Source organism: Rhodamnia argentea, chromosome 3 (assembly GCF_020921035.1).
Source record: "Rhodamnia argentea isolate NSW1041297 chromosome 3, ASM2092103v1, whole genome shotgun sequence".
Taxonomy (NCBI): domain Eukaryota; kingdom Viridiplantae; phylum Streptophyta; class Magnoliopsida; order Myrtales; family Myrtaceae; genus Rhodamnia; species Rhodamnia argentea.
Window position 1 is genome coordinate 25523065 of NC_063152.1, and position 23449 is coordinate 25546513.

Sequence of the window (23449 nt, forward strand, 5' to 3'; positions counted from 1 at the left end):
AAGAAAAAAGAAAATCGAAAAATCAAAATTGAAAAGAAAAAAGAAAAATCGAAAACCAAACTAAATCGAGCTGTATTTTTTTTTTTCAGTTCAGCACCAGATTCGGTTCAATTCAAGCTTACATGCTAATAGTTCAATTCAGTTTGGTTTTCTTAAAAAACCAAACCAATTGAACCATTGATACCTCTAATAGATCAATCGGAGATTGAGAAGTGGTTTTTCAACAAAGATTATGTCTACTTTCGCAGAAATCCGACAATCACTTATTGCGACCATATTATTTTTTTTATAATATAATTCCACGGTCAACGCAAGTGAGGATATGTTATTGAACAATTTGGTTTATTCTTTAAATTCGTTTTTTTGGTTTTTTTTACCAAAAATGGGAAATATGTTAAATACGTCCCTTTTTTTCCTAAGGTCTATTAGTTAATGTTCGGCCAATTTTGGAAGTGAGACAAAGTCTGATTCATCGGTATCTTTTAATCACATTAATATTAGGGGGAGTAATATCTCTTTAAATATAACTAAATCCGTCTCATTTTCATCAAAGAGACAAAGTTATCCTTAATCATTCAATAAGTTAAAGTCGTGGACCGCAAATCTAAGCCCTTTCCTTCTTCGATTTTTCGGTTTTTTAATACAGGATTTTAGCAAAAATGTAAAGAATATAAGACGAATATTTTAAATTAAAATGGTAAAAAGAAATGAAAAAATAAATAATTTATGAAATTTTTATTTAAAATATATTTAAATATTAATAAGAAAGTCTTACGCAAGCTAGGATGTTTAAACACATTAAGATTATTCTATAAATTCAGTGCTAGCTTGGTGAAAATTCAAAAAAATTGGCATGAACATGTGACACTTTTATCAACATTTCTAAACATTTTAACTAAATTGTCAATTAAGTGCTTAATAGATTTTATCATTTTTGTCAATTGACTATATTGGAATTTGTTCTATAAGATTCGTCCTAACTTGTGATGTGATTGGGAAACCCTATATGTTTGTGGCTAGTGAGTTGGCACCGTGTCTTAATAATGGGCAAATTCTTCTTTTACTATATATTTAAAATAATTTGTCGACTGAAACACTATAAAAAATTGATACGGAAGTTTTATTTGGGAGAAGAAAGAAAGAAAATAAAGCGCAAATGAAAACGAAATAAAAAAATAAAGAATTTTGAAAATTTTAAAAATATTTATTTAAATATTAAACAAAAATTATGGAGGGGAAATTCGTTTAGTTACGCAATTTCATTTTTTTATTTCTATAAATTTTTTTGCTCCATAAGTAGTTTTGGAGCCATTCAAAGAAGTAAACAAAATTACTAGAAAAATCAAATTCCGACCAAAAGTTGATTTTTAGAGCAAAAGTGTTACCATGTGCACCCCGAGACGAGAGGAATAATTGTATGACTGGCTGGAACGTGAAATGCCCATTCCTTTCCTTTTCTTCAAAGAAACTAAACAATAAAACTATATGACCAGCAACATAGTAATTATTATCAATTTATAAAAATCATGATTAAAATATAAAATACAAACATAGGTAATTGAACGGTCGCTACAATGAATTTGGCATTGTTCCAATTAGACAATAGACAGAAATCATACTATACTTGCTCAATCCTTAAATTTCGTGTGAATATAAGGTGATTATTAGAATATGGAGAATATCTCTGCCATCGGCTTATAAATTGCATCCTGAATTAAATAATGCCACACTTTCATCTTCCCTTCTATCCTAAAACCAATTTCTTCTACTTTTTACCATTGAGAGAAGCAAAGAGAATGAGAGAAACATGTCAGAAAATGACAAAACTCCCATGAAAATTGTCTTATTGTTTTCTTATTCTTCCGTCACGCCATGGAAATTTTCTCGGATTGTAAAAATTAAGGGTCTTTTTTTCTTTTGCCAAATAAAAAACTTTCGGGTCGGCTATTAATGTTGATGCTCGCCACATGAACGCACTTAGATTCACGTGCATGTCAATTTTGGATCCTTGGTTTGGTTGAAAGTGTTCCTCACCAAAGAATGGAGATTTCTCACATACAGAGGCCTCCAGCACCTGTCGAGTAACTTGGTGGGCAGGATGCGATCCTTCTTTCAGACCCGTACCCTTACATTTACAATTGCCAATCAAATCTTTTTCTTCTTTGATAGCGGAGAATACCCTCTTGTTGTTTTACGTCTGAAGGATTTTGAGGTCCTCATGATGCTTCAAATGAAGAAATTTAAGGACTTACTCAAATTCGCTACTTTTTAACATTGAGACGAGCAAAGATAATGGGACAAACATGTCAGAAAACGACAAAGTTCCCACGAAAATTGTCTCCTTCTCATCTTTATTCTTTCATCACGCCATGGAAATTTTCTTCTATTATAAAAATTAATATTCTTTTTTTTCTTTTTGGCCAAATAAAAAACATTTATGGTCGGCTGTTACTGTCAATGCACGCAACATGAACGCAATTAGATTCCTGTGCTTGTCAATTCTACGTGTCCAGGTTTGGAGGTTGACCAACGCCAAAACATAATAACTATATAATCACTCCATTTTTTTTTTCGTGAGAACAAATTATTATAATACTGATGATTATAATTAAGTCTATCTCTGCCAATTTTCGTCACTACAAGTATATACATATTATTTTCAGTGATTAAGTAGTTAATTAATCAGTCTAGAAGGGACATTGTCTCAGCAACAAGTGCAACCCCATACTTCATGAGCAAATTGCATACCCTTGTCCTGCTTGTCTCTTACAAAACTGATGCCAATTGATCCCATCTTATGTTACTTATAGAGGAACATAACAGCTAGCTGTGAATATTTTGGGGAGTGTGCAAAGATGATGGGCAGAATATTAATAAACCATTTTTTTTTTCAAGATTGAGAGAAATCTATCTAAATTCTCAAAATGACTACTAGGAATTTAATTAAAGAAACATTTCGAACATTTTTAAGTCTTTGTGGTCTAGGTAACATGTGGGAGACTAGTAGTCGACATGTTGGAGATGTGCATGCCCTTCATCACACATCGAGAAAGGATAAATTTAAAAAAGAAAAGAAAAGAAAGGAAAGAGAAGATTTGATTTGCAGTTGTGACCTAGAAAATATGGTCTAGGGCACGCAATAATGGATATGGTCTAGGGCAAGCAATAATGGAGAGAGCAAAAAAGTAAACTCAGAACGAGTACGTGTTAGCCAAAGCATGCATGTGCATGGCAAAAACAATGAAGAGAAATGACACCGGCCATAGACTTGCCAAGATTAAATTATTGTTTGGTCTAATTAAGTACTTTGTCTATCTATAATTGAGAATTTCTAACTCCCGAGACTCAACTTTGCACAGGTGACGGGAACAACCAAACTTAGGGTACGTTGAAAGCAAAAGGAATTTTCGATGGATGGATAAGCTCGAAAAATCATGGATGGTGCCGGGCAAGTAGCTCAACAAGTTTGTTTGTAGATTAAGCAAAATCAAAAAGTATACTTTTACTTTCCAATCAAAATTAAAGTATTATCAAGATTTCAAAAATCATAATGAAATATAAATGAACCGATGGGAGTTAACTCATTCAAGTAATTGATGTTGAACAGTACAAGTATACACCTCTATGTAATGGATTAGTACACATTCCTCGATTCATATAGCTAGGGACACAATGGATCATACTACCACTTTTCTATTATTTCATGAAAAATCAATCGTTTGAAATATATTTCTTTAAGAACGATTGTTTGTATTGTTTAAAAGAATTAGTCGATAAAAGAATATTCCCATTATCAGCCACAATTTACGCCTACATTAATCTCGTGGGCGACAAAAATATATTATGGTGATTTATTTTTCCAAGCGATACAATCGATCAATTCTGCAGAAAAAATATTTTTTTGAAATCATTAATTTTTATTAAACAAACACACCTTAAGTCGATTGACGATCGAAAGAAATCATAAATATCGTATATCTCGAAAGACGTGTGTAATAATTCAGCTATTGTGCGGTCTATGATACTATGTAAACAGTTCCTTTAAAGAGAGAATATCTAATAAAAATTCTCCCAACATTTAAAAAAGTAAAAAAAAAAATTACTCCAAATAAAACAAATTTTGGAGTGAAACTGTGTGTCCACATTACTAAGAAATTAATAGAACAACAAATAAATTTAAACATTAATGCCAAGTTGTCTGACCACAGTCCCCTCAACCACGAACCTTCCCTCAGATTCTTCCATACTGGCCCGGCTGATTAAATAATAATAATAATAATAAAATTAAATTCCTCCAAAAAAAAAAAGTGAAATTATTTTATCTAATTTCACATCTTATGTCTGTATAAATATGGGCTTAGTCACTCTTCCATCTTCACTCCAAGAAGCAGCCTAAGCTCCTGTCATCTCTTTCCAAAGAAACTTGTTCTCAACTAGAGAATGGCTGCTGGCTGGTCATCCGAAAACGCCACAAAAGCTTACCTCAGGGCCTTGAAAATGGTAGGCAAAGATCTCTTTCGTTTATGGAAAGTTTTCAGTTTGAACGAGTATCTGGGTAGCCATGGAAATTTTTTGCATCAAATGGAATAGAGCAGGGTCTAACGCGAGCCGTTATCTCATTTTTAGTGTCAGGGGAAGAGAGGGAAAGAGCCTGATTCAGCAGAGTTCATATCTGCGCTCGCGGCGGGAAACAACGCCCAGCTCTTGGTGATGGTGTCGTCGCCCCGCGCTGTCAAGGGCGATGCTGCCATGGTGGTCGCGCTGGTCGCGGCAGCACACCAGACGGGCGGGCGGGTTGTCCTCGTCTCGCCGGCCGGGCTGGACGAGTCGAGAGCCTCCAGGGACTTGCTCGGGCCTCATGCCAGGTGCGTGGAGTTCATGGTGGGGGAACCGAGGACCTTTTTGTTGAACGAGCTCAGAGGCGCGGATTTCGTGCTCTTGGATTGCAACAGCGAGGACCCGCGCAGGGTCTTCGAGGCGGCGCAGGAAGGCGCCGGCGGAGGGATCATCATGGGGTACAATGCCCTTCACAAGGGCACATTGTGGAGTGGATTGAGAGCTCACTTTTTGCCAATAGGGGAGGGACTTATGGTGACTAGGATTGTGAAAGATGCTAACACCGGCGGCAAGATCAGCCATGGCAGCAGCGGGTGCAGGAAGAAGAGCAGATGGGTAGTCACGGTGGACGACTGCACCGGCGAAGAGCATGTTTTTAGGATCGTTTCGCCTCGGAGGAAAGAGATCGAAGCTTGAGGACGAGATTCATTTGGTTTTGGGATCTGCCAAAGAAACTGAGAGGACCAAGCCTTCTACTGGATCTGGATCTGATCATCCACGCTAACTCCTAAGACTTTGCAAATGTAAATAGCGATTAATTGAATCATGTACTGACGATCTGCAATTTTTCTTTCCTTTTGCTACACGCAAGTTGTGTTTTCTGCAGAGTTTGCCTCTTTTTCGCCCTCAAAGTGTGACCGGGGGAAAGAAACTATTGAGAACATATGAAACATTTCGGCACAATCTAGACTTGGGACTCAACATTCGATTTCACGAAAGCAAAATCGCGGTTTGCCGAACACATCATTTAACGTAAAGTTTCAGATTCACAGAAGTAAGTCAGAAACAGTTGATTCCTTCATTGCCGAATAGCACAAAAGGAAAAAAAAAAAAAAATGATTCAAATCGGAACACAATGAGTCTTTTCTCGAGCATCCTTATGAGTATGATGCATAGAAAACCCCACTACCTATTGAGAGTCCTGAACTCAATGCATACCGGTTACATGATTTGATGCATTACAAGCTTACTTATGCCCTTACTTTCCCCTAACAACTGTTACGATGGCTGATGCTTAAGAGAGAAATTCGTCAACCTCTAGAGAGGATGCTGTTGCTGATACATCAGGGAGACTCTGATTAACCCAGCAGTTAATTGGAATTGTCATAGTCCTGCCTCTCGGCGACTGAAAATCACGGCAACACTGATAGTTCAACTGTCAAGAAATGCTGATCAGAGTGTTAAGTTCCTGCACCACAGTCCTCATCGAAGGCCTGTCAGTAGGAGAGTCCCGGGTGCAAAGAATTGCAATACGAGCGAGCTGGGTAGCCTCGGTCTCCGAGAAGTTCCCCTCAAGGTTCTCATCGACAAATTCCTCAAAACGACATGCCTCCACTCCGTGCCGGATCATTGAAGTGATCGCACGCTTCCCCGATAGGATCTGGAGCACCAGAACACCAAAGGCATACACGTCGCTCTTCTCAGTGAAGTAGCCAGTGCTTGTGTACTCTGGAGCGAGGTAGCCCATGGCAGCGCTGGCCTTGAGCATGGCGAAGACTACATCATCTGCGAGGAGGTGGTGCAGACCCGAGTCCGAAAGCAGCGGGTTGTTCCAGTGATCGATGAGGACTTTCTCGGCCGATATTGACTGGTGGACTAGCCTGGGTTTGTCTCCTTTATCCTCATGTATGTAGCTGATACCTGTAAAAAAGAAGTGGAAATGAAGAAACTGAGAGGCTTGTCAGTGTCCCAAATCGATGAATTGAAGCAATGGATTAACATAGACCTTGAGCAATGCCAATTATTATAGCAACTCGGGTAGGCCATTCAAGAACCTTCCCGCTTCCAGGCTTCGTGTCAAGATACTGCAACAAGTTCCCGTTTGGCACGAGCTCGTAGATTAGGAAGCACTCGCCTCGCCCTTTCGAGCAGCAAAATCCCCTCAGCCTGACGAGGTTTTCATGCTTTATTTTGGTTAGGAGCTTCAAGCCCTTGAGGAATTCAGCCTCGTCGGACTTGCAGCTCATCTTGGCATAGCGCTTTACCGTGACGGCCGACCCGTCCCTGAGATTTCCCTTGTGGACAGAAGAGAAGCTGCTCTTCTCCAGCAGATTGCTCTCCAGGAAAGACTGTGTCGCGCGCTCCACGTCCTCCAGGTTGAACATGAAGCTCTCGAAAACCTCCTGGGAGAAGGCGCTCCCTCCCCCGCCTTTCGCCAGCGGGTCCCACCCGTTCGAGTACTCGAGACTGATGAGAGGAGAGGCGCCCTTTGCATAATTCTCAATGACCTGACTGGAACTGACCCGCTTATCCGAATCTTCTAAAGAGCTTGGAGTTCTCTGTTTTCGATGCTGGTGCCATGAGAAGGTGAGAAATCCAGTGACCGTGAACCCGATAACAGCTATGACAGCAACCACTCCTAAAACAACACCGGCTTTTCGGCCACTTAATCTGTTCGGACAGTGGGCTTCCCCGCAGCTAGACTTCAAATCAGCGGACTCGGGAATATTCTTCTTTGAAAGAGCATTGGGTCCAAGCGGCTCTGGCCGGTCCAGGTAAATGGTCGGACAGGGTTGTACGTTGGAGAACCCAACTCCACAAAGGTCAGGGTTGTTCTCATATTGGAAACCATCATTGAGCCTCTTTAAGCCTAAGAAAACGGAAACAAGTGGAAGCACGCTAAACGCATCCTTCTGAATTGAACGGAAAAAATGAAGAGACGGCGACATAGAAATCCTAGCAGACTAAAAATTTACCTGCAGGGACATGGCCTGATAGGGTATTGTTGCGCACGTCCAGGACTTGGAGACTAGAAGCATTGGCCAATGTTGCCGGGATTGAGCCTAAGAAATAGTTGAAGCTCAAGTCCAACCTCTTTAGGCTCGCCAAGTCCCCCAAGCTCGCAGGGATCGCGCCGGTTAGGAGATTATATTGCAAGGCGAGGACGCTCAGCTTCTGCAGGGACCCTAGCTGTCTAGGAATGCTTCCAGAGAGCCGGTTGTAACACAGCTGCAAAACTGCAGAGCCCACAAGAACCAGGGTCCAGCTCAATCAGAGGAACATTTTTAACCGAGTTCATACGAGTTCTGAGCCTAGAAGTTCAATTTGCTCAGACTAGGAAAACCGGAAATTTCCGAGTTGGCCGAAAACAGGATGCAACTAGCAGGCCCGACAAATCTCGAGCGTCGGACAACACCGGCCTAACTCGCGAAATTCAAAACACTGCTCCAAAATGAAAGAAAACTAACAAAACAGACAACGAAAAAGAGCAACCAACCAACCAACCAACCAACCTTGAAGATTAGTCAAGTTGGCAATGTCAGGAGGAATCTCCCCAGAGAAGCCATTGACGTCCAAGTACAAGTCACTCAGCATCCTCAGACTCCCAATCTCCTTGGGTATCTCCCCGATCAGAGCATTGAAGTGCAGGTACAGTCCGCTGAGGCTCCTGAGCCCGCCAATCTCCGGCGGGATCCTCCCGCTCAGGCCCTTCCCCTGCAGCGAGATGTTGGCCACGTGGCCGTGCTCATCGCACGCCACCCCGTCGAACGAGCTGCCGGTACACGGGTCGGAGCCCCGAGCCCACGAGGTCAGGACCTGGCCATAGGGGTCCAGGGAGGCCTTCAGGGCCATGAGAGCATCGAGCTCCGAGACGGCCGACGAGTGGACGTGACGATGGCGATGGATGAAGAAGAAGAAGAGGAGGGAGAGGACGAGGAGAGAGAGCTTCATGGTTGGTTGGAAGAGAGCGCACCGAAGAAAGGGTGGTGGGTCTCCGCTCAAAATGCGAGCTTTTTCTCAAAGGACAGAGGAATGGAAGATGATGAGGTTGCAGTTGCAGAGGCCGGAGGGGCTCGTGCATGAACAGCGTCGTTTGATGTTGTCTGTTTCTCCGTTGTCGCCAGGACTAGGATGGAGGACCAAAAGCTGAGCAGCCCAACCCAAAGCTCGCTCGCCAATACATCAACAGGCAGAGGAAGAGGACGAAGAAGGGTCGAGAGCCCGGTGGGACCCACGGATCAGCGAATGATTGGGGCTTTCCGTGAGAGAGAGCGGGTCCCAGCGTGGGTAAAAAGCTGCTCGACGATGAGTTGGTGGCCGTCCGATTAGATTCGTCACGAGACGAAATTCACAGAGATCCTGCCGATCGATCGATCATTCCACTCGTTGAGAAATTTAGTTCACTGGTGACGGTAAATAGAAAAATTGTGCAGCATGTTCATACCCTTTTTTTTGTTCAATGTCATCCAAATATATATATATATATATATATATATATATATATATTTGATAACCGAGGTTTTCCACATACAATGAATTATTCCTCGGGATGGTAAGGGTATGAGCGTCAATGCCACCGGTTAAGTCCTCTAAAACGTGGTCGGAGAGATTCGAACCTGGAACCTCATCGGTTTAAGTATCTAAGACTCGAGGATCGCACCAATTCAGCCAACGCCTCATTGGCATATTATTTTCATTAATCGTCGCACTTCTCATTTTTTTAAAAAGGCACAAAGTTTGACCCGCTTAACTCGTGCCCAGCCAACGTCATTATAATCACGATGCTATGCCTCGATACAAAGCTAAAGCACATCGAAATTCCAATTTTCCCATTTGAATTGCTGGCATGCTAAATAACCAAACGCCACATGCTAATGGGATTTTAAATAGAGGTTGATTTTCTAGAGTTGAGTCTGGGTTATAATGATCTTCTAATTTGGGATTAATATCATGAAAAAATCTCAAATCGATACACTTGTGATAAATTTACCTCAAATTATTTTTTTAATAAAATAAATCCCAAACTTGTATACTTATGATAAATTTATGACAAACTAATTTTTTTACGACCAAAAACTCCAAGTCGGTACATATTTGATAGATTTACTCTCCGTTAATTTTCTTCAAATTTCATCATCGATTTGTTGAGTTGAAGACACGTGGCAATTGACAAATGTATTAATTTGGAAATTTTACCCGTGTTTATTACAGGTGTATCGGTTAGTGATTTTTCGTGGTATTAACCCAGTTTAGTGTAAACCAACGGAGGGTAGATTTGTCGTTGGTGTACCTACTTGGGATTTTTGGTGTTTAAAAAATTAGTTTGGAGTAGATTTATCACATGAGTACCAGTTTAAGATTTTTATTGTAAAAAAATGGTTTGAAGTAAAATTGTGATAGGTGTGCAGTTCGGGATTTTTAGTAGTCAAAAACTTAGTTTGGAGTAAATTCGTCATTGGTGTACCAATTTGAAACTTTTTATGGTAAAAATATTAGTTTGGAATAAATTTATCAAAAGTATACTAGTTTGAAGTTTATTGCGGTAAAAAAAAGGTTTGCATGTGCATTAAATTTGGTGTTTTTTTTTTGTGGTACTACCCTTTTGTTGTAATTCGGCTGAGACGGGGTCACATTGTTCACTCACATGCACGACGAGTGGAAAAGACAGTAAGAATTTTTTAAAAAAAAAATTGGCATTTAGTAGCTGTAATCATTCGATGATTGATTAATTAATTACTCAAAGTAAGATTTTGCCTACCGCCAAATGGTAGCTGACAATAATCACTCACGTTTTTACCTTGGAGGCGAAGGACATTGGAAAAAGCACTAAAAGAGCCAAAAAAACAAAAGGACAAAAATTTTCAAGATTTGAACATGGAAGCCTGTTTGAGCGCACACGTGGATATTAGCAAAAAAAATAAATAAAATAATGGAATTTCCGCATGTGACAAATGAAAATGACAATTAATGAATTTATTTTCCAAAACATAAGGTTGCATGGGGACCGGACACAACAAATCTTATTAAAAGTGTTAATGGTTTGGTACGGTCCGATCCGATTTTCTTGAAATACTAAAGTGGAACTGAACAATTAGAGTATGTGTTTGAAGCGAATCAAATCTCGCTCGGAATCGAATATGAATCGAACTAAAAACCTGATTCGGTTCAATTCCTTACTTAGATCTATAGGTGGTATATCTGGTATGTGGAATTGTTTTAATCTTTGGGAAAGTTTCAAAAAGATAAAGGTATGGTGACATTCAGATCATGCATGCACCATGAAAAGCGAGGTTTCAAGAGCCGGGCAAAAGGCCAAAAAAAGAAAAGAATTCGAATGCTTTTTACCTCGCCGTTCCAACATGAAAGGAAAAAAAGTAAGATAAAAAGAAAAAATATATAATTAAATTTTAAATTTTAAAAAATATATTTAAAATGTCCACGTCACCGTAGGTCGAGCCATATAGGACGGCTAATATCCATATGAGTGATTTTCGATAAAAATTGATCGGTTAGACTCAATTGCCACAAATGCAAAAGGTTTATAACTAAATTGGTTTAGTTAAAAAGTTTATAACCGAATTGGTACAAATACAATAAATTTAAGACTTTTTTTATACTTATCTCGCCCATAGTCCTCAAATCACGCGGGTATTTCTGCATAGTACTTGTCGAGAATTCGATCATTTGTCCATATGAAGTGAGTTGGTTATCGATTAGAAATATGTGGATCCACTTACATGATAGGGATAAAGGTGCATTCTCGATTTACCCTGCTAGGAGAATGATGCATCTAACCCATCTACACTTGCGGGTACAAAAAATCCTAATCCGAAGACGACTCGCCGGAACTCCCTCCTTCCCTCCTTCTTCGGCCAATCATTGTCCCCGTCAGAATGTCCACAAACTTAAGGCAGAATATGGCTCTAATACCATTTTAGAATGTCCAGCAGCATATAAGTGGAGGGAGACTGCATGCATAGAAAAAGCATATAAACCTCGTAACTAAACGATATGAGATACTTATAACAATCTCTAACTCGGACTACCTCTAACGCCACAGAAACAACCGTAGACAAGGTCGACGGCCACTTAAAACAGAACTTCACAAAATCATTGCGTCACCCATGATGGTAGGCTGCTCAAAGGATGTCTTCTAGTCTTAGTCATCAGCTCTAACTGTTTTGACGAGGCTTCCTCTTGGAAATGGTAAGGCATCAATCGACTTCCTAAGCCAATAGGATCCCAATCATAACAGGAGTTACGAACTCCCGAGGAACATTTCTAAACATGAACATCATCCTCAATCGATGATCCACATAAACAAGCAGAGAAAAAGATACAATAACTGTCATAACTTTTGTACGGAGCTCATTTTAATGTCATAATTTTTTTTTTCAATCACTTAAGTGCTATAACATATGCACGGCGCTCACTTGAATGCTATAACTTTCTAAACATGTTCGCTACAAAAGCTATGCCACGTTGGATTTTTCACTCTTGGTTGAACGTTTTAAAAAAAAATCGGCATTCAAGTGATCGTTATTTAAAAGTTATGACGCTCGAGTGAGTGTCGTACGAAAGCCATGATGCTTGTGGTATCTTTATCTATAAACAACACACGAATCCTAAGTATACCAGCTTGTGAGCTAGTTTTTGGCGTGCCTGTGCAGGACAGGACACTCGGTTTTTGTTTTTTTTTTCGGTTTTCCTAACTTGTGTCTTGAGGATTTCACCATGTGATCAAGGAGAGTCCACCTCAAGATAAGAGAGCTGGGCAACTTGCTGATGACCTACAGAGGACATCGATAGTTGTGGTGAGTGATACATTCAAGGAGTAAGATGAAAATGTGCTCCTTAAGATAGACCCTTTCGCAATTAAAAATTTAAAGAGTGCAATTAAAAAACAACGTGTCAATAAGCTCGATTTACATGCTAAAGGAAAATTAGGTCATGATACATTTTAAGGTGGAGGCTGGACATTAACATATGTGTATAGAAAACCGGAATAAATCTAGTTAATAAGCGAGGTACAATGTAACCATCCGGCCGATCTATGTAGGCCGAGCTTCTCCATTCATAGCACTAACACGCAGGCTCAAGAGGTGGCTCCAATGGCGTGGCGCCGAGTTCTCAAACCACCGATTGGTGCGTTGCTCTCATACCATCTGTAACGATCCGACTCGACTTACGTGGGCCTCACCCGAGAAGGGGTAGTCAAATCGTTGATAGTTTGAGTACGAGCCGCACTGGTGAATCGAGCCACGAGTCTTCTTCTATGTAGTGTGGAATTGGATCGGCTACGTATCGCAACTTCTATCCACTCTTAGTTGATCTTTTTATTTTTTTCTCTGATGGTACAATACAAGTATCGACTAATCCCACCGGATGCACATAAATCATCGCGTTCATGTGCATCAAGTTAGTGCTATACTTAAATAATGTGTGGCGGGCGCAACCCTTAAGATTAATCATCTGAGTATGAGACTCTATAACTTGTTCTGAATATGGAATCCGCCACATCTACAGAAGACATTTTTGAAATGAAGGTCGTACGATTCGAGGGCGCGTAATTTTGTATCATCTGTTGGATTGAAAGAGCAGGATACATCATACATGCAATAAAATCAATCAATTTCTTAGACGAGAAAACTGTCCAAAAAGTCATAAATCTATTGTAATTTTACCAATCCAGTCCTAAATCTTTCAATTTTTGTCATTTGAGTCTTAAACCTTTTCACGCTTTTGCCAATCGAGTCCATCAAGCCAATTTTGGCGGGGAAACCCCTCGTGAGGACGCCGACCGTTCTAAGTGACATCGCCGACGCCGACATGAAAATTTGTTAATAATATGTTAATATAGGTGAGGGCACAGCAACCCTCACCGGCCAGCAAAATAAAATGTAAGAAAGAAAAGAAAAAAAAATGAAAAAAACTAAATAAAAAGTTCATAAAAATATTAAAAATTTTGTCCATGTTAGTAGTGCCATATAGGACTGCAAGCATCCATGTGAGAGATTTTTGGTCAAAATTAATTGGATAGTCTCAATTTGCAAAATGTGAAAATGTTTAGAACCCAATTGATAAGACATTAAAATATTTGGGATTCGAATGATAAAATTAAAAAATTTATGACTGAATTGATAAAAATACAATAAATTTAAGATTTTTTTTAAGACAATCTTCCCCTTCTCAAACTAAAGCTCTTGGGGAGCACGGGCTCCCGACCTAGGAGCAGAATCTACACTTTGGAAAAGTGCACCACGTGGCAATGCGCTGTCTCCTCAAAAGAGGCTTGGAATCACATCAATTCCCAGCGAAAGTCGCCTCAATGCCAAGGGACATTGTACCTCAGAATCACAACGAAAGAATGCCTTGTGATGATCCTGGAAACGTGTGGACGCTACCCCGCTATCGGTCCATCACTGAAGGACCCCGCCCAAATGATCTCCCGTGAACTTTCCACGTCCTTTTCCACCTGTCCATCTTCCCGACCTGACCATTGGAGGTCCTAGGCGAGAAAGAGGACCCTACCAAATTCTTGGCATGTCTCGATCTTTGGCTATGTTACATCCTGTGCTCGACCATGGGCAAGATCGTCATGCTACTTGTGGATGTTTAGTACCACATCGGGGAAAAGAGGCGGAAAATATCTTGGCTTTTGGTCCGACCAGGGGTGGCCCTAATTGGGGGATGGAGTTGGCTTTTAGTCGAGTTTGATAGTTTACCTCACAAGTACCTTGAACTTAGTTTCCATTTGCGCGATGCCGTCGCTCGAAGTACGTAATGGAAAGCGAAAAAGTCGCTAGTACACACGAGTTATTGACGTTCAAGATTATGGAGACATATGTGTATATATTATTTTTTTGGTATCCCCTTGAAAGAAAGAGTTCCAAATACGTATGTCTAATACGCGGTCTGTAATACGAGACTTGGACAAGTAATCTTTTTCTTTCTTTTTTTCCGTAGAAGAAAAGGGTTTAGATGGAGTTGAGATTTACCTGACCCACCACCGAGATGTTTTGTTTAAGGTTGCCAATGAAGCACCAACTTCCAACTGGGCGAGCAGATCACTACAAGCCTAATTGGTGCAACTGGGGAACTAGAAACCGGCAAGACGCCTAAACCTAAGTCCTGCCCTCCGGAGAACACCAAAGGTTTGGTAAATTGGGGAATGGAATTTGTGACCCGCGACTTGCAAACCAAATTTTGAACCACTCACTAAACCACCCGATTAGTCTCAAATGAGTAATCTAAACACGTCTTCATACGAGTAGAAGTATAACCTCTATTTGCTTTCTCCATATTCCAAAGGGACGTAAGTGAAGACCCGACTGTTTGGAGACCTACGGAACATCCTGTAAGTCTAATGAATTACCTTTTGCATGTACAAGTGGACACGATCCAGAACAGCTCGAATGTAGTTGGTGGAAGACGTAATGGAAAAAGTTAAAAATTTCAGCTTCAAGTTATGAAATTTAGTGTACCAAAATACAGGAGCTGTGAATTATAATCATAGACTGCCCAAAATGCCTAGCGCATCTTTTGCTTGTCCAAACCATCAAAATCTGAAATTTCGCATGGAAATCAAAGTTAGCTTTGGGCTGTGGGCACCTGATCTAAGGATTTGATAATTTAGGCCACACGAAAGGTCAAATCTAGATCGAATTATAGAGTAGGACCGGTCACCGACCTACATACTCATGCTGAATGGAGCAAATAGTGAGAATTAAGGGATTTGAGAATCTTTCTTCCGACAAAAGAACAAGGTAAAGAAAACATACGACAGTGCCCAGATAATAGCTAATGTACTGGCAATCTTGGTAGGTTAAGGCCAATTTCGAGGGAAAAGATCACACGAACCCATTTTTCAGTTTCCTAGTTAAACACTAATTAGGTTAGGTGGAGACTAATTATGTTCTCCCTGAAAATAGCGCGCGTCCGTGACTGAATAGAAGCCCCTTTTGTGTTGGATGTATTCAAAATAGTTCTGTTGCTCAACATAACATCTGAAGAAAAAAGTGGCACTTGTTCACGGTATAGTTAACTAGATTCTCTGTTCTTTCTTCATCAAAGGGAAAGCAGTTCAAAAGGCCAAAAAGAGAGAGGAAACCCTACTTGTCACGTACATGCAAAAATGCAAAAGAACCCCACCTCCCATGTACCCAACAATACTATCTCTCCAATGGGTGGAAGAATCAATGTAAGAAACAATCGAACACATTCACAAGGGATCTCAAATTGTCAGGAGAAAAGTAGAAACGCATATCCCTTCATCTCATAAACTGCAGCATCAGTAATATGAACATTGGTATGGCGAGCTTCAGCTAGTGGCTACTCAACGCAATGAACTCAGTTCCTTGGAAGTGTGCTCTTATGCTTTCCTATATATGCTGACATGGAGTAGGCATATCAAAAGTCATATTTTGTCCTACCACTGCTCAAGATGAGGCATAGCATATCGGCTACGCTGGAAGAGGAGCTGAAAAAATTCCAGGACTCCAGCATTAGGCGTTTCCTTGATCCTTTGAAATGAACAACCTGTGACCAGCAAACTTTGGGCATCAGAATCGAATGTTATTCTGATGATTAATGGCATCACACTTTTTTTTCCCTATATATTTCCCTTATGAAACACATTAATCAAGCCCCTACCGAGTCACCTCGACATCAAAATAAATTACTTATGCTAAATATACCTTAACGTCCAAGGGCATGCCATGGAATTGACCAGCACCTTCGGGTGGTGTCCAGTTGTAAATAGCACATGGCAGGAATAGAACAGAGGCACCCTTTATCTCTTTTGAAAAAGGTTGCGCTTTGGCAAATCCTTTGGCATCAAAAGAAGTGTCGGATGATACAACCCAAGCAAGAGCCAGCTGGTCACCTAGCATTCGTGAAGCACTGGTATACTTGGAAATGTAGACTTCAAGTACTTGCTGTAGAAAAACCTTTGCCCTGCATTATCATGTGCATCAAAGTTACATGCCATTCTAGTTTACACTGCAATAATCAAAAGGAAATGAATCTCCCAATAGCTGCATTTCAGAGAGCAAAGACAAAGAGAGACACGGGGTTCCATTATTATCAACATTCTGGCAGAAATGAGGCAGATGTACGGATAGAGCGTCATAAGTGTGGTATGGATGTTAATCCTACCTCTAGCTCCTGAGGTTCCAGGATGCAAAATATAACAAATCGGTCCATATCCATCACCTCTCTCTTTTCCGGAGATATCAGTGGGTATCCACAAACTTTTTAGCAAAGCTTGTGGTCTGCTGCAGGCTTGTCAGCCATTATGCTAAAAGATTAAGCGTTGAAGCAAGAAGGCCAACAATGTACTAAATTATGTCTCTTATGAGGCCAAAAGCGATTATCAGCCAAAAAAGGCTATAGGTGATGTACTTTCTAATAAAACAGGAATGGGAGCAAATCCCTTGATGACGAGTCAGAATTACAATCGACATGGAAGCTGTGAATGCACAGAACTTAATAACCACATAGCCTACCTACTCATTCCGTCATAGGTACCCCTCACTGCTATAAATCCCGAATTAAGAGGTTGTTGTTTGTTGTTCCGAAAAGTCAGGGCCAGGTGAAAATTTGGGTAATCATGAAATACTTGACCAAGATCATCAAAAACCGCTATGTCTGAATCAACAAATATGTAATTATGCATGTGATCCCGTGAATGGTCCTCAAGCTTTCTTTCTAGGAAGGCCTGACAAAAGAAACAAGAGAAAACGTCACTTCTACAACATCATTTGCCATCTGATCAAATCACAAACTGGTGCAGAAATCTTTGATCGAGGATATCCAGAAAATGGCAAAGGGTTGGATATAAATCAAAGTGCCTACCTCCAAATAGATGATTCAACAGGTCACCAAACAAGAGAGGTGCTCCACTTACATTAGAAGAAACAGTTTTACCAATCCCTATTGGGTATTTATCTACATCAATGGAGAGGGAAAAAAAAAATACTACTGCGTGCTATCTGATTCAAAATGCTCTTACAATGTAAGACCTGATTCTTTGAAGCATCAACTTGTCTCGGGAATATTCACCTTGAATAGGATAGATAGAAACCTTGTCTCTGTTTATTGAGAGGTCAGATGCAGGATCGGAAAGAATGACGACATTACTCTGCGGCATAGCCACCTAGAACAAAAGTGAAATAAGAAAAGCTCAGATTTCATTAATGGATGCAACAAGCTATAAGACTGTTTTCCAGAGCTAGTCAAGTTTCATTGTTATCCTTATGCATCAAATGGAATTAGCTCAATAAAACATTACACTGCTGAATGGGTAATCATCTTCTATCAGCCAAATGATTTTTCAATCAAAGATAGATAATAAAAAATAGTTTACATGTAGTTGGAAAAGAAAATGAAGCTTCATTCAATTAGAACTCCTGAAGATTACTAAATGAGACTGATGACCAACTCAAGCAATTACTGCTTTCTATTTCACTGCAGTTCTGCAATCCCTCCAACTCAAAGTCATTTTAAGTTCTCAGAACTCTACATCATGGAGATACATGCTTGTTGGATCTCAAGTAATATGCCCACAAATGAATTTCCCCACATAAGGACCAGCTAAGGTCGTCAAAATAGACGTCAAGGAATTCAACAAAAGTTATTGGATCTCCAGTAATATGCCCACAAATGAATTTCCCCACATAAGGATCAGCTAAGTTCATCAAATTTGCCCACAAATGAATTTCAGTGGTAATACCTTTTTCCTTCAAGGTATTGCCACTGAAATAAGATCCGAAAATCAGAGTGTGTGACATCTGAAAAGCAAAAGTGCTCCATGATAGAATTCCTAAGAGAAGTACACTAGGACTCTTAAACTAACTGTATGGAGTACATATAAATTGTAATACTTTTTGATGATCATTGACGTCCCAAAACATTTTGAAACGGCTCAATCCAGCATATTCAGTGGTTTATCTCACTGAGAAACCAAACAAATGATATTTAAATCCCAAACTTACCCTAAATGACTGCCAGAGATGTTTGGGACCTCACCAGCATGTCAAACAATGTTGTTGAGCTGCACTTTCTTTAACTAGATTGAAACGTATCACAAACCTCATTCCCTAATACGCAATTTCCAGCTCAAACCTCTCTCTCTGATCAATAAACTCAACCATGAGCACCTCACACGCCTAAAAACTTCCATTGCATTCTGTACCCTCATTGATGAAGACCATGAACCCAATAAAGCTGTTTTTACAAAACTACCAGTAGTACAGCCACTACCACCATCAAGAATAACAACACAGCTACTATAGCTCCATCTAACCATAAAAACCTCAATTGCTAAAACTTGAAGCTTCATAGACTACGAAGAAATCAACCTCCTAGTCCTCAAAACCCTTTTCTCTTATCCTCTTCCTCTTCTTGCCACAAAATAACTTCCCTAAAGGACCATCAATCATTGACATTTTGATGATCTGAACTGAATTGGAGCAAAAGAAGTTCTCAATTGAGATAATCAAGTCAAAGATCTACAGGGATAAGACTTGTGTGGATCCATGTATAAATCGAATTATAAACTAATTTCTTGATTTGGGGGAATATTGAAACCAAACAACGGTGATTATGTGCTCAGATGGGGAAAGATTCCTCCAACAACCACGCATGACAATTCGAATAAAATATGGAAAGTACACGCACATTTTGTTGTTTTCTTTTATGTTATGCAGTTTTATTGTTCTGTCTGACAACTACAGCCTAGAGTTACACATTATTCAGTATGTAAAACATAAGCAAACAATTTAACTGGTAAAAGGAAAATATTGAAGATAAGAGAATATAATACAGAGTAAAGTTCACTTTAAATGAAATTAAGAGGTATTGCTCAGATATAAAGAAAATTTCAATCTTTCATGGTGACAGGAAACAATTTAGAACTATTTACACTCATACACATCTATTGAAGCTTTAAATATACTAAACAGAGTTAAAACTCGATAAAACATACAGAGTGGTTCGTGTATGAAAAAAACATCTTCTGTCACTCAAGATATTACCTGAATAAAGTTGATGAATACATTCAAGATGGCTATTGATCTCTCCACCTTATTGTACGAGGAATTTCCGACAGTTGTCACATCTGATGATCCACTAGTCTTTGACATGTCAGAGGAGTTATAAATCGTAAAGACAGTGACAAAAGCTATGTTTTCTCCGACATAGCCCCTGTTGGATGAGGCAGAAAAATGTGTCTTGTTGAGAGCTTTGACACCTAAAAAAAACACATAAGTAGGGGGAAGAAAAGGAAGACAGCATTAGCGTATGGATGCTCATTATTCACAGTGGAATCTCCAACTACAGTTGGAATATCATCAGGTTCCACATCGAAAGAGATCAGAAGATGACCATGACATAGATCAGTTGATTTGGTGCTATATTTTCCTATATACATGTTTATTCAGAAGTTAAGTGACAGCTACTGCAAGGAGACTGCCAATAAAAGGCTTGTGATGTTCGCTCCTTTACTTCCCTTCATGGAGCCCTTTTCAATCAAGCAGTCCTGAATGTTGGTAACTAACATGTACCTGTAAGTTATCTCTAAGACGTTACCCTATGCAAACTCAGGCATAGGTGGATTGCAAGTAAATGTCTCCGTGTTCTTCCCATCTATGTATCTAGCCATGCAAAACATGGATTCAGCATACAACCATATAAACTTGTATATTAGGACTTGGATGTGTAAATGCAACATGTGCATAAATAACTGCATGGTTTTTTGAGACATCCAATCAATGCACTTCATTTTATTCTCCCAATTAAAGTGTTTAACTTTGAGATGAAGGACCTTGTATCCACATCCAGCCATGTCATACTTGTTTAAATGAATAGCTGATCCCAATAGATGATTCAGAGTACTACAGCAAATTACTTTCAAATATAATGCTTATGATTACCAGAGAAGAAGCAAACAGTATTGCATTATTGTGCTAAAATAACTCCACACTATATTCACTAAGTATAGATGTTTGTCCACCATCCGGTTGGGGCATGGATTGCTTTTGAACGCAGAGAATTCATGAGCTACGAAAGTAAATTACTTTGTACATATCCAATTCATATTTCCCAGTTCTCTTTTTTTCTTTTGCTCTCTGCTAAAAGCTCATTGAGCAACAAATCATATCAAGACACAGAATAATTGTTCAGACACTGAAGTTTCGGAGCCTTAAAAGCAAAAATCTAACAGTTATCGAGATTCCATAACAACCTTGGCATTGCAATCGGTTATGCAAGCCTTGACCCGCTGCAGGGCCAAGAACCAAATGATCGAATTTATTCCTCACTTTCTTATGCCGATCTTCCACTCTTGATTCTTGATGCAATTCCATCACTGAAACAGGCGGAAAAAATTATGCCATCCTTACCCGAACAAGGTTACTAAAACAATAAACCAAACACGGAAAACAGGGAATAGCGAACCCGCCCACCTGAAAACAGATGATGCAAAAAGAAGATGAGCGGAAGACAGAACACCAACCGTCGCCATCCACTGCACAACTTCATGACTCCCAGATCCTTCCCAAAGATCAGCTACTAAAGGAAATAGCGCAAAACTAGTTCAAGAAGCTTCGAAGTCCAAACGGACGGGAATCCGACACGACACGCCACGCCACTCTACTGAGAGAGAGAGATTGCCAATCGAAAAATCACTCGCCCTCTGCAGCAGGAAAAGAAACAGATAAATTCAAGCAAGGACCAATGCAACACGTCAGAAAACGTCGAGAAACGATCGATCGAAAACAAGCAACCACGAGAGCGACGAACAACGCCGCCGCCGCCGCCGCCGCCAGCGGAAGTCGAATTCGCTCATCCTCCCGTTATCAATACATGTAGAGAAACGAGCATCGGACCAACATCAGCGCGAGATTCAGCTGGAAAGTTCCTCCTGGTCACGAAGTTCGAGCGCGCACCGACTGTAACGAAACGAAGCACGGGATTCGCGAATTCCGGGAAATGCAGACAGAAAAAGAGAGAAGAAGAATGGCGATGCGATTCCATGGCGCCGAATCGAAACGAGCAGATTCACTCACAGTGGAAAGAGGGAGTCCCGAGAGAGAGATCAATGCAGCAGCTTGGAGCAGATCTCTGGTTCCTCCGCACGATTGAGAGAGAGAGAGAGCGCGTAGTTTTTCCTACGACAACGATATCAAGGGAAAATTCGAATTAGGGACCCCAAATGTTATCACTTTTTTAAACAAAAATACGAAGCCACCTCTTTTTATAAATATAAAAAAGCCTAATCATAAATATTTTCGGTTTTTTATATTTTTATATTTTTTTCTCTTTATTTTAACCGGTGGCCGGGTGGCTAGCCAAGCCTCATCTCGGCAGGGCGAGGTCGCTGAGCCCACGACCACCAGCAAGGAGAAAGAGAAAAAAAAAGTGTCTTTTCTAGAAATAACTCTAAGGTTGTACAAGGTGATCATTCTGTTTTGGAAAACTGATTCTGATTAAAATAACTTTTTTTTATTATGTTCCTGGATGAATTTTAGAGAATCAGAACGCGTTTGATAACTGCCTAAAATTTTTATTCTTGGAATAGAAACGCATTTGATAATCGCACAAAATTTCTGTTTCAAAAAATTGTTTCTCTTCCTAATTTTTTTCATTTAAGTCAAATGACTATGTAGTTACTTTGTCAAATTTCATCCTAAATTGCAGACTAATTTTCAATGCACACTAAAATAATTTAAAATACATTATTTTTTTAGCATGTCATGAATGAAATACAAATTTTAATACATTACGTTTGAAGTTCGATTAAAGCATAGGACAGTTCCCATATTAAGAACTCATTTTTTTCTTTAAATGTTGCATTGTCCAAAATATATACAAATACAGCAGCCGAATAATTAAATTATTCACCGACAAAAAAAAAATTATCCTCCTTGATACGAAATACAAGTCCTTTACTATCATTTTGGAGCTTCCGTCCTAAATCCAAGTGAGTGTTTAGCTTTAGCTCCAAGTGTAGATGTTTACATTTTGTGGCGCACGACTACGAGTATATATGTTATCATCCACATTTTGGATCTCATCATCTTCCGTGACATTTTTTGCGGGAGAGTGAAATCTATGAAATCAAGGAAATTTAGGCCCAAATTTATGAAAATGAGGTCAAACTAGCCTAATATGGGCTTATTCTATTTTTAAGGATTTTCTAAATTTTTTTATGATTTTTTACAAAATTTCCAATTTATTTTGAATTTTTGAATTTTTTGTTATTTTTATTAGGTTGAGGGAAAAGTGAAAGATATAAGACTTTGTTTTGTTTTGTAAATGTCAAAAGTGATTCTTTTTTCCGGAACCAACTTTTTTTTTGTTTTGGATTTTGCTCCAAAATTGATTATGATTCCCAAAACTGATTCTAAAAACAAAATTAGAATCAAATTTATTTGCATTACCAAACGTGATTCTCATCTTTTTTTGTTTCAAGAATCGGAATCGGAGAATGAGAATGGTTACCATGTAGGCCCTAAGAAAAATGTAAAAAGATGAAAAAATCTTTGGTCAAGTTTTTTTGAAATAATGATGATACTTTATTTCTTTATTTGAAATAATGTTAATTTTTGCCCTTATTTAAAAAAGCGAGGACACTCCGAACCTTTATTTGAAATTTTTCCAGATATTTGTTTTGTACATGGAAAATATGATAGTTTTCGTCAAAAACTCCAAATTACATTTATGCCAATGGATACATTTACCATAAAAACCCTAAGTTTATACTTATCTGATGTATTTACCCTTTGTCAATAAAATATCAAATGATTTTTAGTCAACACCGTTTGCTTTCCAACGTTCATGTAGGCGGATTAACGATGTTCATTGACGAAGGGCAAATATATCGCATATGTAC

The 23449-nt window shown here is 39.4% G+C and overlaps 3 protein-coding genes across 3 annotated transcripts; 1 reads left to right on the forward strand and 2 right to left on the reverse strand.

Moving 5' to 3' along the window:
- The first annotated feature begins 4387 nt into the window (after window positions 1-4387).
- LOC115731626 lies at window positions 4388-5527 on the forward strand. The gene is made up of 2 exons (XM_030662294.2): window positions 4388-4500; window positions 4633-5527. Exons 1-2 carry the CDS (start codon window positions 4441-4443, stop codon window positions 5251-5253), a joined length of 681 nt encoding a protein of 226 aa, XP_030518154.2. The 5' UTR covers window positions 4388-4440; the 3' UTR covers window positions 5254-5527.
- Window positions 5528-5602: 75 nt separating this feature from the next.
- LOC115731488 (probable LRR receptor-like serine/threonine-protein kinase At4g36180) lies at window positions 5603-8727 on the reverse strand. Its single transcript, XM_030662157.2, has 4 exons — window positions 8070-8727; window positions 7533-7793; window positions 6563-7426; window positions 5603-6477 (listed from the first exon to the last, which is right to left on the reverse strand). Exons 1-4 carry the CDS (start codon window positions 8506-8508, stop codon window positions 5996-5998), a joined length of 2046 nt encoding a protein of 681 aa, XP_030518017.2. The 5' UTR covers window positions 8509-8727; the 3' UTR covers window positions 5603-5995.
- LOC115756393 lies at window positions 7464-21711 on the reverse strand. Its single transcript, XM_048276080.1, has 10 exons — window positions 21624-21711; window positions 21021-21250; window positions 20801-20923; window positions 19593-19807; window positions 17570-17713; window positions 17064-17275; window positions 16254-16512; window positions 15898-16095; window positions 8583-8589; window positions 7464-7493 (listed from the first exon to the last, which is right to left on the reverse strand). Exons 2-8 carry the CDS (start codon window positions 21094-21096, stop codon window positions 15967-15969), a joined length of 1158 nt encoding a protein of 385 aa, XP_048132037.1. The 5' UTR covers window positions 21097-21250; window positions 21624-21711; the 3' UTR covers window positions 7464-7493; window positions 8583-8589; window positions 15898-15966.
- Between the last annotated feature and the right edge of the window lie 1738 nt (window positions 21712-23449).